Source organism: Narcine bancroftii, chromosome 6 (assembly GCF_036971445.1).
Source record: "Narcine bancroftii isolate sNarBan1 chromosome 6, sNarBan1.hap1, whole genome shotgun sequence".
In the NCBI taxonomy this organism is placed as follows: Eukaryota; Metazoa; Chordata; class Chondrichthyes; order Torpediniformes; family Narcinidae; genus Narcine; species Narcine bancroftii.
In genome coordinates, this window is record NC_091474.1 from 52,965,701 (window position 1) to 52,982,444 (window position 16,744).

General features: G+C 42.8%; 1 protein-coding gene across 9 annotated transcripts in view; it reads left to right on the forward strand.

Annotated features, from left to right (window-relative positions):
• zzef1 (zinc finger, ZZ-type with EF hand domain 1) overlaps window positions 1–16,744 on the forward strand; it is a 315,777-nt gene that overhangs the window by 146,299 nt on the left and 152,734 nt on the right. For all 9 annotated transcript variants that reach the window (XR_011340087.1, XM_069884994.1, XM_069884997.1 and 6 more), the window contains exons 25-29: window positions 6,188–6,342; window positions 7,794–7,995; window positions 8,813–8,892; window positions 12,829–12,913; window positions 15,397–15,916. Coding sequence is in view for 8 of the 9 variants with exons in the window: in XM_069884994.1 (XP_069741095.1) it covers window positions 6,188–6,342; window positions 7,794–7,995; window positions 8,813–8,892; window positions 12,829–12,913; window positions 15,397–15,916 (1,042 nt within the window). In the remaining variant the exon portion in view is untranslated. The remainder of the gene's footprint in view (window positions 1–6,187; window positions 6,343–7,793; window positions 7,996–8,812; window positions 8,893–12,828; window positions 12,914–15,396; window positions 15,917–16,744) is intronic.

The following is a 16,744-nucleotide window of genomic DNA, read 5'->3' on the forward strand; positions in this document are numbered from 1 at the left end:
CCTGTGCAATCTCCATGTAGGTGGGTGTCCTTCAGAGCACCCTGCCCAAGAGCACCACGTCTTTGGAACGTAGGAGGGAACTGAATAACCAGAAAAACTCACTCAGTCACAGGAAGAACATACAAACTACTTACAGCCAGTGCTGGATTCGAACCTGGGTCGCTGGCGCTGTGTTAGCGTTTTGCCAACAAGTTGAATAATACCCGGAGCCGAATTTGCCTTCCCGGGGTTATTTGAATAATTGCAGGTATTACTTTTAACATTGTGCTTGCAACTTTCCCTCTTAAATGAATGATCTGCAGGGCCTGTCAGTATTTAGTTGATTTCTTTCTTTTAAAAATATTTTTATTTTTTAATAATTAAAAAATACACACACATATAAATCCAATACATACCCTGGAATATAAGAAAAGACCAATAATTTGTACATTTCCTTTAAAACCTTGATCATAAACAGTACAGACTGTTTGCACCCTTCCCAGTCAGACCCATTATATCAAAATATAAAAAAAAGGAAAAGCCCCCCCCCCCCATTAATCCAACCCCTCCCTCTGAACAAGGCAAACTTACATATCTAATATAAATAGGAAACAAAGGAGGACATTTAGAAACCAGACAACGCTGCTCATGAGCATCCAAACACCCTGATTTGTTAAGTATGCTAATGCTCCATGAATGGGAGGACATAACCATGTTTAGCTGATTTCTAGTATGTGAATTTGATTAATGTTTTTAGAAATGTGCCTTTTTGGTTCACTTCATTCTTGCCAACCTGTGTCCCCATCCACAGACACAGGTTATACAATGGCTACCTACCAAAACCCCTATGCCTATCTGGGTAGTTCTCTGGAAATTAAACTAGTTATTTAAAATCTTGCAGCACAATTGCTTGGGGTCAGGTCTAACTGGTCAGTTCAGGGAGGAATTGTGCAAGCCCTTTATTCTTTCTGAAAAACATAAAGCATTTGACCTATTTTCCCATTTCTTTGAAAGGAATCGAATCTCTGTTACATATGAATTGACATATGTTACAGCTAGTCTTTGAATCAGTTTTCATTGACAATGAAATTTTAATGGAAAACTTTTAAATTAAAAATTTAGACTTACAGCACGGTAACAGGCCCTTTCGGCCTACAAGCTCATTCTGCCCAAATACACTTAATAACCTACAACGCCCGGTATGTTTTGAACGGTGGGAGGAAACCAGAGCCCTTGGGGAAAACCCACACAGACATGGGGAGAACATACAAACTCCTTACAGACAGCGCAGGATTCGAACTGCAGTCCCCATCGTCTGGTACTATAACAGGGTTGCGCTAGTCACTTCACTAACTGTGCCTTCGAATTAATTGAGTAGGTGAGCAGTGACAGTGATGGGGATTTGGGAGATGGAGATGGGAAGAAATCTGCTGAAGGTTTGGGGAGATGGAGCAGGAAAGCCCCATTTAACAGGCTGATTCCTTGTTTCCAAGTGCCCCACCAAACTTCAACTCCAGTTTGTCCCCACAGGTCCAGTTCCTTTCCTACCTACATCTGTTATACCTCACATCACTTTTAATAAAAATTATTTATAAATTTAAAACCACAAAGAATTCACATAATTAATAAAGATTTAGGAGTAACGGTACATCGTTCCCTGAAGGTAGAAACTCACGTGAATAGGGTGGTGAAGAAGGCTTTTAGTATGCTGGCCTTTATCAATCATTGATAAAGGAGTTGGGAGGTGATGTTGAGATTGTATAAGACGTTGGTGCGGCCTAATTTGGAGTTCTGTATGCAGTTCTGGTCGCCTAATTATAGGAAGGATATAAACAGAGTGGAGAGAGTGCAGAGAAGGTTTACCAGAATGTTACCTGGGTTTAAGCATCTAGAGTATAGGGAGAGATTGGACAGATTAGGTCTTTATTCTTTGGAGCGTAGAAGGTTGAGAGGGGATTTGATAGAAGTATTTAAGATTATGAAAGGGATAGACAGAGTGGATGTGGATAGACTATTTCCATTAAGAGGAGGAAAGATTAAGACAAGAGGACATGAGTTAAGAATTAAGGGGCAGAGGTTTAGAGGTAACATGAGGGGGAACTTCTTTACTCAGAGAGTGGTAGCCGTGTGGAATGATCTTCCGGGAGAAATAGTGGCGGCGGAGTCAATTGTATTATTTAAGAAAAGGTTGGACAGGTATATGGATGAGAAGAAGATGGAGGGTTATGGGCATTGTGCAGGGAGGTGGGACTAGAAAGGGGTGTTTGGTTCGGTGCGGACTAGAAGGGCCTAATGGTCTGTTTCCGTGCTGTAATTGTTATGTTATGTTATGTTAAATTACGTGTGGTATGTATAAAAGGAAAAGAAAAACAAAGAAATCCTCCCTATTTACCCCCTCTTCCCCCTCTATCCTCTTACTAAAAGAAAAAAAGGAGACAAGAGCCCCTCGACAGGAGTGCTGATTACTTTAAAGTTTCTTTTAATATACTGAGACCTTATGGAGAAAGGGAATGTCAGAGCTTCATTTAAATATTCACACCCACCCTTTGTAAATGTGGGCTCCATATCTTACAAAACACATCACTTCCAACAACTTCCAGTTCCCTAGACTCAACTGCCTGAAAACGGCAGCATCAGTGCTGGGGCCTTTGACTATTTATATCGTGATATTTATTATTTATACAATGAGATAACTTGGATGACAGCACAAGGCATGGCTGCTAAGTGTGAGCTTGTAAATTCTGGAGAGGACTGAAGGAGGCTAAGAAGGGATCTATAAGGAGGGGATTTTAGCGTCAGAACTTAATTCAAAAATGAATTGTCGCCTTCACTTCAATGATGGCCAGAGGAGCAATTTTGATGAATAGAAAGAGTTTTCCACCAACTCGTATGCAATGGGTACAGGACATTATGCCTTGTTTGAGTTTGAAGAAAATTAGATATAACATTAAAGAGATCAAAGTTGGATTTGACAAGATATGGGGCCCATTTATGAATTACTATCCATATGGATTACTATTTGATTACATAGACGTGGACTCTCTGGGGGTTCCTGTCCGATGTCCAGGAGCCGAGACTCGATTCCTTACATATTTTTTCTGGTGACTGTGTTTAGTGCGAGGGGTAGGATTGGAATGGGGGGGGGGTCTTCTTTTTTTCTCTCTCTTTTTCTCTTTATAAGTAAAAGAGATTACTCGAAGTAGATAATTTCCCATGAATACGTGGTAGTATTAGAAATCGAGGTGAAGTTTTCCTAAGGGAATTTCCATTGTATCAGAGCGTTGTGTACAAGTCAATGTATAAACTACTTATGATTCATATTCTGTATTATATAAAGTTGTGTATTTGTATGTGGTTAGTATGTAATGTAATATTTCTCTCTTCCAAGTCAATAAAAATGTATTAAAAATAAAAACATTTTTAAAAATTGAGCCTGAATTCACCACTTCAGCGAACAGCTTATTGCAGTCTCCCACCACTCTGTGTGAAGAAGTTCCCCCTAAACCTTTCCCCTTTCACCCTTAACCCATGTCCTCTGGTTTGTATCTCACCTACCCTCAGTGGAAAAAGCTTAACTACATTTACTCTGAATATTCCCCTCATAATTTTAAATAACTATCAAATCTCCCCTCATTATTCTACACTCCAGGGTTTAACCATTCCCTGTCACTCAGTTCATGAAGTCCTGGCATCATCTGGGTAAATCTTCTCTGCACTCTTTCTACTTTATTGAAATCTTTCCTGTAGTTAGGTGACCAAAACTGCACACACTACTCCAAATGACCTCACCAATGACTTGTACAACTTTACCATAACATCCCAACTCCTATACTCAATTCTTTGATTTATGAAGGCCAATTTTCCAAAAGCTCTCTTTACAATCCTGTCTACCTGTGACGCCACTTTTAGGGGTTTATGTATCTGTATTCCCAGATCCCTCTGTTCTACCGCACTCCTCAATGCTCCACCATTTACCATGTGTCCTTTCTTGGTTTGTTCTTCCAAAATGCCACATCTCTCACTTGTCTGCATTAAATTCCCTCGGCCATTTTTCAGCCCATTTTTCAAGCCTGTCCAGATCCCTCGACAAGCTTTGAAAATCTCCTCACTGTCCACCATGCCTCCAATCTTAGTGTCACTTGCAAACTTGCTGATCCAATTTACCACATTGTCATCCAGATCATTGATATAGACAACAAACAACAATGGTCCCAGTACTGATCCCTGAGGCATACCACTAGTCTCCAATCTGAGAAGCAAATCATCCACCACTAGTCTCTGGCTTCTCCTATCCAGCATCTGTCGAATCCAGTTCACTACTTCATCATGAATACCTAACTTCTCTTTCCTGACTAACCTCCCATATGGGACCTTGTTAAAGGCCTTACAAAGTCCATGTAGACAACATCCACAGCCTTTCCTTCATCAACTTTCCTAGTCACCACCTTGACTGGTTAAACACGACCTACCATGCACCAAGCCATGTGAATTTTCATAGTCCCTGGCTATCAAAACACTTATATATGGAATCTCTTAGGACATCTTACCATAATTGAGCTACTGTTGATGTCAGGCTCAGCGGCCTATCATATGGTGTTTGCTATTGTCGCTCTGCTGGCTGCCCACCCTATCCAAGCCCTTCATAATCATATCTTCTTCTTTGGCTTGGCTTCGCAGATGAAGATTTATGGAGTGGTAATGTCCACGTCAGCTGCAGGCTCGTTTGTGGCTGACAAGTCCGATGTGGGACAGGCAGACATGGTTGCAAGGGAAAATTGGTTGGTTGGGGTTGGGTGTTGGGTTTTTCCTCCTTTGTCTTTTGTCAGTGAGGTGGGCTCTGCGGTCTTCTTCAAAGGAGGTTGCTGCCCGCCGAACTGTGAGGCGCCAAGATGCACGGTTTGAGGCGATATCAGCCCACTGGTGGTGGTCAATATGGCAGGCACCAAGAGATTTCTTTAGGCAGTCCTTGTACCTCTTCTTTGGTGCACCTCTGTCACGGTGGCCAGTGGAGAGCTCGCCATATAACACGATCTTGGGAAGGCGATGGTCCTCCATTCTGGAGATATGACCTAACCAGCGCAGTTGGATCTTCAGCAGCGTGGATTCGATGCTGTCGGTCTCTGCCATCTCGAGTACTCCTTGGTGGCTCCAAAGAGAAAAGCCTGAGCTTGCTCAACCTTGTGAGGATATGTCTGTACATTCTGGTGCTTGTAAAAGGTGTCATAGTGCTACTTGAGGAAGAACGTGAGCTGACATCCACATCTCACCCCATCTGATTTTTATCTCTGTTATATAGTGAGTATTCCACAATATTAATTGATTGGCTGTAATGTGGACAAGATGATTGTGGACTTTAGGAGGACCAGGAGCGACCACCCTCCACTATACATCAACAACTCTGTAGTAGAGATAGTGGAGAGCACCAAATTCCTTGGAGTTCACTTAACTACAGACCTATCATGAACACTCAACATCTCCTCACTTGTCAGGAAGGCACAACAGCGACTGCACTTCCTGAGAAGACTGAAGAGGGCAAGGCTACCCCCCACCATCATGGCAACCTTCTACAGGAGCTCTATCGAGAGCGTCCTGGCTGGCTGCATCACACAGCGGTATGGTTGCTGCAAAAAAATGGATCTGAGGTCAATCCACAGGACTATAAGAGTGGCAGAGAGGATCACTGGAATCTTCCTCCCCCTAATGATTAGGGCCTAATCGATGTACTCTACTTGGATCATTGTATGAAGAGGGTGCACAAAATATTGAGAACCCCCCCCCCTTCCACAGCATCTTTCAGCTGCTCCCGTTGGAGAAGAGATCCAGGAGGATGGGAGCCAGAACCTCCAGGCTGAGGAACAGCTTCTTCCCACGGGCAGTGAGAATGCTAAACGACCAAAAAAAATACTCACACTAACCATCCAATGCTCTCATATTAAACCCCCAATTATTATTATTTTTTTAAAGACACAATACTTGTGCTGCATATGTTTTGTTTGTATGTGTGTTTCATTTGGTTGCGTGTCTGCGTGTTTTTGCATTGAGGACTGGAGAACACTGTTTCATTGGGTTGTACTTTTACAATCAGATGTCAATAAACTTGACTTAAAGCACTGTTGGATATAATATCCATGTCTTTGTGATTGATTCCCTTAATGTAGTGTTGGTTGAGATTTTCCTTTTAATCTTTTGTGTCTCCTTTTCTTTCAAGGACTGTTCCCTTCAGCTAACTTATCTGCAGAGAAAGTTACTTCTGTTGTGGAGTCCCAGATCTGGAAACATATCTTAAGGCATGGAACCTCTGCAGAAACTAATCCATGCCCAGCAGGAAAGATGGACAAAACATCATCAGCAGAAGCTGGGCAGGTAAATTGGAATTGTAATGTTTTGGCTAGTCTCATGCAGTCTACCACAGGGAAAGATTAAGCTTTCATTGGAAAGCTTACAAAATGCTAACCTTAATTTTAGTTGCAATCATGGAGAATACAGGTGCCGAACCTTTTATGCGGAATTCTGAAAACCAGTAACCTTCAAAAACCAGCACTTTTTGGTAGGCGACATCTGCTCATCAGAGATGGAGTTTGGCAGAAAACATAACCCAACGTGACCCAACCCTCATTGAACTCCTGTGTATCCCGTTGCATTCAATTTCTTTATAAGCACCTCCAAATCGCCGTTTAATTATGCCTGTCCAGCTTTCATTTGGCCCGGCAGTGGTTCAATGGGCGTTATTGCTACTTATAATTCCCTACACAGCTGAAACCACTGTACCAGCGCCCATGCAGGGGAACCAAGAAAGAGGCCATTCCCCTGGCATTGAATCGGCAGGGGGAAGAGAGGCTTGGGCAGCTGAGGTGAGGGAGAGAGATGCCAGCGCAACACTTGCGGGCGAAGGGGGGAGAGACGGAGGGGTGGGGGGATCATGCCATCGTGACTTGGGCGGGCGGGATTAAAGGGACGGAAATCAGAATGATTCTGAAACCCGGAAGATTCCAAACAATGGCAAGTGTCCTGTCCCAATGATCCTGGATACAAGGTTAGACACCTGTTTCTGACGAAAGCTGTTGATGGTTCCATGTTAATGAAACTCTGATTTTATTGTTTAATGAGTTAGAGTATAGTCAACTTTAATTAAGATAGTGAAGCCAAGCTGCAGTGCACAAATATTGCTAGTGAAACTCAGCAGGGCATACAGCACCCACAGGAAGCAAAACACAGTCGATGGTTTAGGCCTGAGGCTCCCAGCATGAGCACGTTCGCAAGCAAAGTGGAGGTGGGAGGCCTACGTAACTAAGCTCAGTTAGACGTGGTGGGATTTGATTCTGTATGCTCTGAATATTTAGACTGCATACTATAGTCTCAAAAGTGCTGGAGGAACTCAGCAGATCACTCAGCATCCAGTGTTTCAGCCTGAATCCTCCTTCAAGTTGTTTTCAAAGAGTCTTTTGAATGTCCCTATTGTACCAGCCTCCACCACCACCCCCAGCAATGCATTCCAGGCATCTACCACTCCCCTAAACATTCCTCCACTCACCTTAAACAGATGTCATCTGGTATTTACTATTGTTGGCCCAGGAATAAGATGCTGGTTGTCCATCCAATCTACACCCCCTTAGACTTCCATTGTGAAGAAAAGAAGCTGGCTTTAATTATTTTTGAATCATGGAATCTTTTTAGCTTAGTGGAGTTTAGAAGCAATTTCCTGTTGACACATCAGCCTTCTTTATCCTTTCATATTCCTTTATCAGAATATTAAGGTATTAGTTCTTTGCACCTTGTTGGGGATTTGGAATGATGTTCAGAATTTCCTTTCTCAGCTTACCTTTAAGTGGGATGATTTCGCCAATTCTCAGCTGGACCTGATCAAGAATGTCATGAGCCTTTGCAAGAAGCAGTTGGCAAAGTCGGAAGTGGTCGCTGAGGGTGGTCTTGGTGCCAGGGTTGACCAAGCGATAACTGCTGTGTTTACTGCCATGATGTACCACTGCCCTGACCTTCACAGTGAACTTCCAACCTATGGTAAATTATGTTTGGGAAAGCCGTCTGTTTATATCAATTCCAAAAATATTATTAAATTTGATTGCATATTTTGCACAGTAAATTATTCCTAGAAATGCTGGCCAGTTAAACTAATAAATTCAAATTATTCAGTCATTGATGGATGAATACGGGTGGAATCCAACCATTATTAAATACGTGTTATAAAATGTTCACACCTTGGAATACTGTGGCCTGCCTTGTGCAGTACATGCCCTGCTGCTCCTTTAGAAACTGTACACTGCCAAGAGTCCTGTCTGGAACATTGGCATTTTAGCAGTCACTGTACTCTCTGCTTGGTACCAAATTAGCCAAAGAAGGTTTAAAACCTTCCCAGTCCTCCATCTTCCCACTGATTTTTGCTTCCTTGTATGCTCTTTTTCTTTCATTTTGGCTCTTGTCAACTACAGTTTTGGTATATTCCCCTTCCCCCTTCCACCCTGCCCTCTTCCCTGCTCACCCGCCTCCCCCCACTCTCCTTTTCCCCCATTATCCCTTCACATTTTTGTCCTCTCTCCTCCCTCCTCCACCCCACCCTCTTCCACCACCCCCCCAGACCATCATGTGCTCATGTAGGTAAACCCATGACCCATGAGTTCATCATAAATGCATCACAAGTTTCCCACATTTACCCTGAGATCTGTTCCCCCTGTGGTGAACTCATGTGTGTGATGTTGTGGCTCAGCTGGGTGCAGGGGCTGAGATTAAACTTTATTCCTAAGGAGTAGAACACTGACAAACCTGTTACAGATTGTGCCTTCAGTCTTCACTGATGTGTGCTGTCTCCCCATTTCTGCAGTTGCAAATGGAGGTGCTGCAGGTGTCGGTGATCTAATAGCAGAGGTGTACGCATTGGCCGAAGGATTGAAAACTTGGATAGTAAGTTTCACAAAGTAGCTTTTTCTTCAAATGCGACTTCATTTTATTTTGGAAACAGTGACATAACTTTGAAGCATTAAAGGAAGCGTAGTAAAGAAAGCTGCAGTCGATGTAATGTTAGATTTAATATTTAATATCTAATATTCTAAACATAGTAGACGTAATGTTGGATGGCGTTTTACTTTCTGTGAATGCTGTGTGACCTGCTGAGTTTCTAGGCACTTTTGTGTACAGCAATTACATTTTAAAAACTGTCAGGAAAAGCCACTTATTCATTGAGTCATACAGGATACAAAAAAATGGTGGTGATGCCAAATCTGCTTTAATGGCTGGGCTGTTGCTGGTGTGGATCCAGGGAGCACTGGGAGCCCTCCCCTGCAGGGTCCCACCACCCAGGCCTACTGCCAATGACTCCGTACATGCTTTATGTAGCCTGTTAAAGGAGCCGATGGACGGTATTTTATTTAAAATCCTGCAACTGTGGGGTGTGGGCCCAAGATGTTTGGCAGCATCCACGAAGGGTTGCTAACTCTGGGGGAACAGTGCAGGGCACCAGTAAGGGAGAGAAGACCCCCTGCCTCCCAGTTGAAAAGGAGAAGCAGAGATGACCCTAAGGACGGTGACCAGTGTTGGGCTCTGCAGCTGAAGGACACACACTGGCAACGAGCTGTTGGCAACTTGCGGGCAAGGAACCCACACAGGCTGCTGGAGATCAGCTCATGAGAACCAAGATTTGAAAGGGTGCTGAGGGCAAGGAGGGCTCCCGAATGGGCCGTGGGTACTCTTCATGTCATCTCATTGTGCTTCTCCAGAGGCTGTGGGAGGGCTGGAGGCAAATCCACAGACACTCAGTGTCTCTTGGAGGACTCTCTTTTTCTCTGACTGTAAGGGGCACTGGACAATGCAGTGGCGAATCTTGGTCTGCCTTGTGGCAGACTAGATGCAGTTTTGCGTAATTTTTCATTTTTTTTGCATGGCAATAAATATTATCTCATCTGGTCAGAATAGGTCTTTGCCCGACCATATTGCTGCCATCTATGCTAATCTCTTTAAAGCACTGGGTCTGTGGACTCTTTGCCTTATGATTCAAGTCCTCATCCAATCCTTGTTAACCGGGTCCTTTTGAATGAAATGGTGGGAAAGAGAACTCCCTCTAACCCTCTACCTCACCTTAAACCTGTATCATGTTATTTTGGGCATCTCTGTTATGGGGAAAGTGTTTCTCACTCCCCATCCTATCCTGCCTCTCATAATTTTGTACTCCTGAATTGCGATCTCCCCTCAATGCCTGACAAAAAGTAAACCCAGCCAATGGAATCAAGCAAAGAGAGAGTCCCCTAAGAGACACTGAGTGTCTGTGGATTTGCCTCCAGCCCTCCCACAGCCTCTGCAGAAGCACAATGAGATGACATGAAGAGTACCCAGGGCCCATTCGGGAGCCCTCCTTGCCCTCAGCATCCTTTCAAATCTTGTTTCTCCAGCATCGAGGGCTCAATATTGAGATGGTCAAGAACTTCAAATTCTTGGATGTCAACATCTCCAAGGATCTGTCCTGGAGCCACCATGTTGATGCAATATTGAAGAAGGCTCACCAGTGGCTATACTTTGTGAAGTGCTTGAGGAGATTTGGTATGTCACTGAAGACTCTCGAAAACATTTTGGCTGGTTGCATCACTGTCTGGTATCGAGGTACCAAATCTCAGGACAAGAAATAACTCCAGGGGGTTGTTAACTCGGCCTATGATATCATAGGTACCAGACTTCACTCCATCAAGGACATCTACATGAGGCAGTGTCTTAAAAAAGCAGCCTCTATCCTCAAAGACCCCACCACCCAGGCCAAGCCCTCTTCACTCTGCTACTATCGGGGAAAAGGTTCAGGAGCCTAAAGATGAGCACTCAGCGACACAAGGACAGCTCCTTCACCACTGCCATCAGATTCCTGATTGATCAATGAACCAAAGACACTGCCTTACTTTTCGAGCACTGTTATATTTTATTTTATTTTTTTAATATTTATTATTGTAAGATGATTATAATCTGATCGTTTGCTCTATGACGCTGCTGCAAATACCAATTTCGTGACTTGTTCATGACAATAAATTCTGATTCTGGTATGTGGATTTCAGTAAGGCATTTGATAAGTTTCCCCCTTCAAGGATCATTCAGAAAGTAAGGAATCTCAGGAGGTCTTGCTCTGTAGATAAGAATTGGCAGCAGCAATTTCTAGAGGGCAAATAGATAGACCCACACATGTTTTGGAATCCCACTACCATCTAGTGGAGAACTGTAATAAAACAGACCTGACATTATTACAGTGACAGAGGTTGTTTTGCAAGCAGACAGATCAGTAGACATCTTCTGCATAGTACAAGTAAGCTACAGTAGAAAATTACAAAGTGCAGAGCTACAGAGAATCAGTTTGGATGGAACAAACGCAACGTAATTTTACTGTTTTTGGGTTCATTCAGGAACCTGATAACAGCAGAAAGAAACTGTCCTTGAATCTGATGGAGAGTGTGGCCAGGGTGGGATGAGTCTTTTAATATGTTGGCCGCTTTTCCAAGACAATGAAAGTTATAGACCGATTCAGTGGAGGGGAGGGTGGAGTGTGTGAGCCATGTTCAGGACTCTCTGCATTATCTTGTGGGCTTGAGTGGAGCAGTTCCTGTACCACGCAGCGATGCACACTGATGGGATGCTTTCAGTCGTGAACCTGTGGCGCTTGTTATGGAATGCAGGAGATGTCAGAATTCCTCAGGTTTCTGAGGAAGTGAAGGTGGTGTATAGGTTTAGCTTAAACTTCTGCTGAGTTAATGTGCCAGTACAAAATGACGATGTAGTATTCTATACGTTTGTTTGTCATTGCAGCAAGCTGAGTTCTTTATAAGAAGAGATCTTGAAATATATTTTTGTCTCTTGGCTTTTTATAAATTAGATAAAAAGCTCAAATCTTAGCATTGCTGTGTTTTACAGATCTCAGATTTATTATCAAGGGTACATACATGAGATTCTTTTTACCTGCAGGCGCAACAGAATGACCACTTATTGATAGTGCAAAAAAAACTACATAGCGTAAACAAATAAAATAACTCTAAACAGATAACGAATGTAAACAAACTGTGCATACAGAGAGAACAAAAAGAAAATTAATAAAGTGCATAAGTAAGAGTCCTTAAATGAGTCCCTGATTGAGTTTGTCATTGAGGAGCCTGATGGTGGAGGGGTAGCAGCTGTTCCTGAAGCTTGTGGTGCGAGTCTTGTGGCATCTACACCTCTTTCCTGATGGCAGCAGCGAGAACAGAGCGTGTGCTGGGTGGTGTGGATCCTTGATGATTGCTGCTACTCTCCGACGACAGCGATCCCTGTAGATGTTCTCGATAGTTGGGAGAGTTTTGCCTGTGATATCCTTGTCTGTGTCTACTACCCTTTGGAGGGCTTTACGCTCAGTGTTTTGAGTGTTAATGGATAGTGGTTGTTGGAGAACACTGTGGCATGGTATTAAATCAAACGTTTAGTGCATATCTTGGTGTTATCCGAGCCATAAAGTAGGCAACATTAAAAATGTGGTCTAACCAGAGTTTTGTAGAGCTTCAAGATTACCTCATGGCTCTTTAACTCAATCTCCTGACTAATGAAGGGTAGTACATTATATGCCTTCTTAACCACCCCGTCAACTTGTGCGGCAGCTTTGAGGGAATGAACCATGCTGGGTATTTTGTTTGATACACCATTAGATAGCCTGCCAACAATTTTGTGGGCACTGTTAGCATTGATAGGGGTTTTCATCAGGTTTCATTGAACAAAACTTAAAATGAAGCAATGTAGGAAATATTAAGGTGGTGACAAAAAATTGTCATTGGGCGCGATTCGGTGTTTGAATGATGTCAAGTGGACTTTGTTTTTTTTTCTTCAACCCACCCAACCCGAAACAAGATGGAATGTAAACAGAAATATGCACTGATGATCACTGATAAAGAGGAAGCACAAGTTGATGACAAGATGAAGCCAGAAAACATCAGTAAGTACGATTCATCCATTTCATTTCAAACCTGCAGGCATTGGTATTGATGGACTTCAATCCACTGAACCGGAATAAGGAAATCGGGCAGTAAACATTGGCTTAATTCCTTTGTTTACAGTTAAGAATCCTTGTTTCTATTCTTTGAGGAAATCTTGTGTCATTGGAGGAGTGGAGACCAGGTAATGTGCAAGCCATTTCCCTGACCTGCACTTCCCTGCTTCTTTAAATTGAGGTCCACGTGCACTGGATAGGAGGTTGGCCTACCTCATTTAAGTGGAACCACAGAACATTACAGCACAGAATCAGGCCCTTCTAGTCTGTGCAAAACAATTTTTATTTTACCTAGTTCCACTGACTTGCACCCAGTCCATAGCTCTCCATACCTCTACCATCCATGAACCTGTCCATACCCCAACACCTGTGTGAAGAAGTTCCCCCTAAACTTTTCCCCTTTCACCCTTAACCCATGTCCTCTGGTTTGCATATCACTTACCCTCAGTGGAAAAAGCTTAACTACATTTACTCTGTCTATCCCCCTCATAATTTTGAATACCTTTATCAAATCTCCCCTCATTCTTCTACACTCCAGGGAATAAAATCCTAACCTGTTTAATCTTTCCGTGTCACTCAGTTCCTGAAGATCCTAGTAGGTCTTCCCTGCATTCTTTCAATCACTGATATTTTTCCTGTAGTTAAGTGACCAAAACTGCACATAATACTCCAAATTTGAGCTCACCAATGTTTTATACAACTTTATCATAACATCCCAATTCCTGTACTCGGTACTTTGATTTATGAAGGCCAATATGCCAAAAGCTCTCTTTACAACCATAACTACCTGTGACACCACTTTCAGGGAATTATGTATCTGTATTCCCAGATCCCTCTGTTCTACCGCACTACTCAATACCCTACCATTTATCATATATGTCTTTTCTTGGTTTGTCCTTCCAAAATACCACACATCACACTTGTCTGCATTAAATTCCATCGTCCATTTTTAAGCCCATTTATCGTAGCTGGTCCAGTTCCTATGAAAGCCTTCCTCGTTGTCCACAATGCCTCCAATATTTGTGTCATAGAGCACAGAAACAGGCCTTTTGGTCCATCTAGTGTGCACAATACTATTATTCTGCCCCGTCCCATTGACCTATACCTGAACATAGCCCTCCATGCCCCCTCCCAATCATATACCTGTCCAAATATTTCTCAAACATTAAAACTGAACCCAGATCAACCACTTCTGCTGGCACCTTCTTCCACACTCTCAACACCCTATGAGTGAATTTGCTAGTGGATGTGCCTGGTTCCAAAATATGGCAGTTACCATTAAGGCTGGAGTATGAAATATGGCGATCAGTCCCCGACGTCACTGACCATCTGACAAAGTCCATGAGCCGAGACCCTGCTGATTGGGTTTCCTGCCAGAGATAAATTAAGTGACTACAGGGCTGTCAACAACTGCTGCTTAACTTGCATCTCATCACTCTGCTGCTTTGTCAGTCATGTCAGATCTTCCAATGCAGACAGAGGTGACTTCTCATTGTTTGACTCCTTTTCCAATTCCTTGATCACATTCATGATCAGTTTCTACAATATCCTTTTGTGGAGAAGATCAACGTCTTATTTTTAATCATCTTCAATAGACTCCATTTGATTTGAAAAATGATGGATTTAATATTCAGCAAATAAATCAGGTGGCCAATGCAAGTGTATGTGGAATGGGTATTCTATTCCAGTTGAACATGCATTCCCCCCCATTTCCTTTGTCCATCCATCTCCACCCCACCTTGCTTGCAAATTAAAACAAACCTGTTGGCTCTGTCCCAACTCTAATGAAGGGCCCTTCAGCCTGAAACGCTAACTGGTTCTCTTTCCACAGGTGCTGCCGAACTGCTGAGTGTTTCCAGCATCTCTTTTCATTTCAGAATTCCAGCATCTGCAGTCCTCTTTTGAAGATTTTCATTCTGTTGTGTTTGTTCTAGACCAGTGGTTTTCACACTTTCTTTCCACTCATATTCCACCCTATGCCATAGACCCAATTGCTTGAGTAAAATGATCATTGGTCCATTTCCTTTGCAGTTATAAAACCATGCACAGAACAAGTCAATTAGGTATGATTCAAACAGTGGTTTTCAACCTTTTTATTTTCACTCACCTACCACCTTAAGTAATCCCTATGCCATTCACGTACTGTGTGATTAGTAAGGGGTTAGTTAAGGTGGAAGGTGAGTGGAAAGAAAAAGGTTGAAAACCACAGTTCAAGACTTTGGTGTTCTTCTGCAAATGATATGTGACGACTTTGGGATGGTCTGAATAATATGGGACTCTTTATTATCATGTAAGGATGGTAATTTGGAATAATTATATGTGACATTATTGTCAGATAGATTTTAATATTTGTACTAATCATATTTATGGAATTCTTAAGTTGCCTCAAGTTTGTAACTTTGTCGATGTAACTTTTTCATACTTTCTAGTTGAAAACTGGATTGGGAAGAGCCTTTTGTTACTAAAATTCTTACCAATAGCTTCAAAAAATATTGGCTCCTTGCGGGAAGATAAGAGGACAGATGCTTTGCAAGAGCAGGAAGATGATCTGCTGAAGTTGCTCGATCCTCCGCCACAACTTGTCCCTGTCCAGTCAGTAACATCACAGGAGCCAGTGGCACAATCACAGAACATGGGCATTGAGGAGCCCCAGCAAGCAACCCCTGTGGCCACTACGTTCAGCAATGACCTTGATCCCACTGGGCCGACCTTCTCCGAGAGCCCTGCTACTTCTGTGAGCACGACACCCAGTGAAAACCCTGTATCTCCTTTCGTTGACCTTCACTCTCCTTTCAGCTCCAAACCCAAGAGTGCGTTAAGTAAAGGCAGACTTCGCTTACTTTCTCTCAGGTCCATGGAAGAGTTTAATGTTGTGCCTATCCAGGACAAATATCCAATTTTGAAGAGCATTGTGGATTTCCTGAAGGATCTCAGTATTTCATCTGAAACGTAAGTTAGTTTGGTAAATAAATAGCTGAAATACAGAGAGGTTATTTGGTAGATAAGGAGGGCACGTTTATGGTTAGCATAACAGTTAGCACAATGCTATAACAGTCCTAGCAACCTGGGTTTGAATCTCATTGTAAGTACTTGGTAGGTTCTCTCCATGACCTGCATGGATTTCCTCCGGGTGCTCCTGCTTTCCCCCCACCCTCCAAAAACATTTAGGGTTTGTAGGTTAATTAATGTTGTCAGGCGTCACGGGTGTGTGGGTCAGAAAGGGCTGTACCAGGCTGTATGTGTACAAAAAATTGGAAAGAAATATGAACTGAATACAAATTCAACCCAGACATGTCTCTTTATTATCCTGCTCATTCCAAGTATCTGTCCAAAGCAGATAGAAGATGGTAAATAATTAACAGATTGTTCTAATATGAACGTGCCTGCTTCCATTATGTTGAAGGTATGGGAGACATGAGATTGTAGATCTGGAATCTGAGCAACAAGCCATCTGCTGAAGGAACTCAGTGGTTGAGTCGCAGAGATGAGAAAAAGAATGGTTGATGTCTCTGGCCAGAACCCTTGATCGCGACTGAGAATGCAGAGGTAGGCGGTTAGTACTGGCCATCTCCCCTCTGCACTCTCAGTGTCAGAAGGGTCCTGGCCTGAAATGTTGACCATTTATTTTTCCCTCTCCTGCTTGTCCTACTGGCTACCTCCAGCAGAATTGTTGGTTGAGGAAAAGTAATTTCCTTTGAAGCTCAGTGCAGCCCACAATGGTTAAGAAATGAGATCACACGTGCTAGAGGCCTTGAATGATGAAAAATGACGGTATTG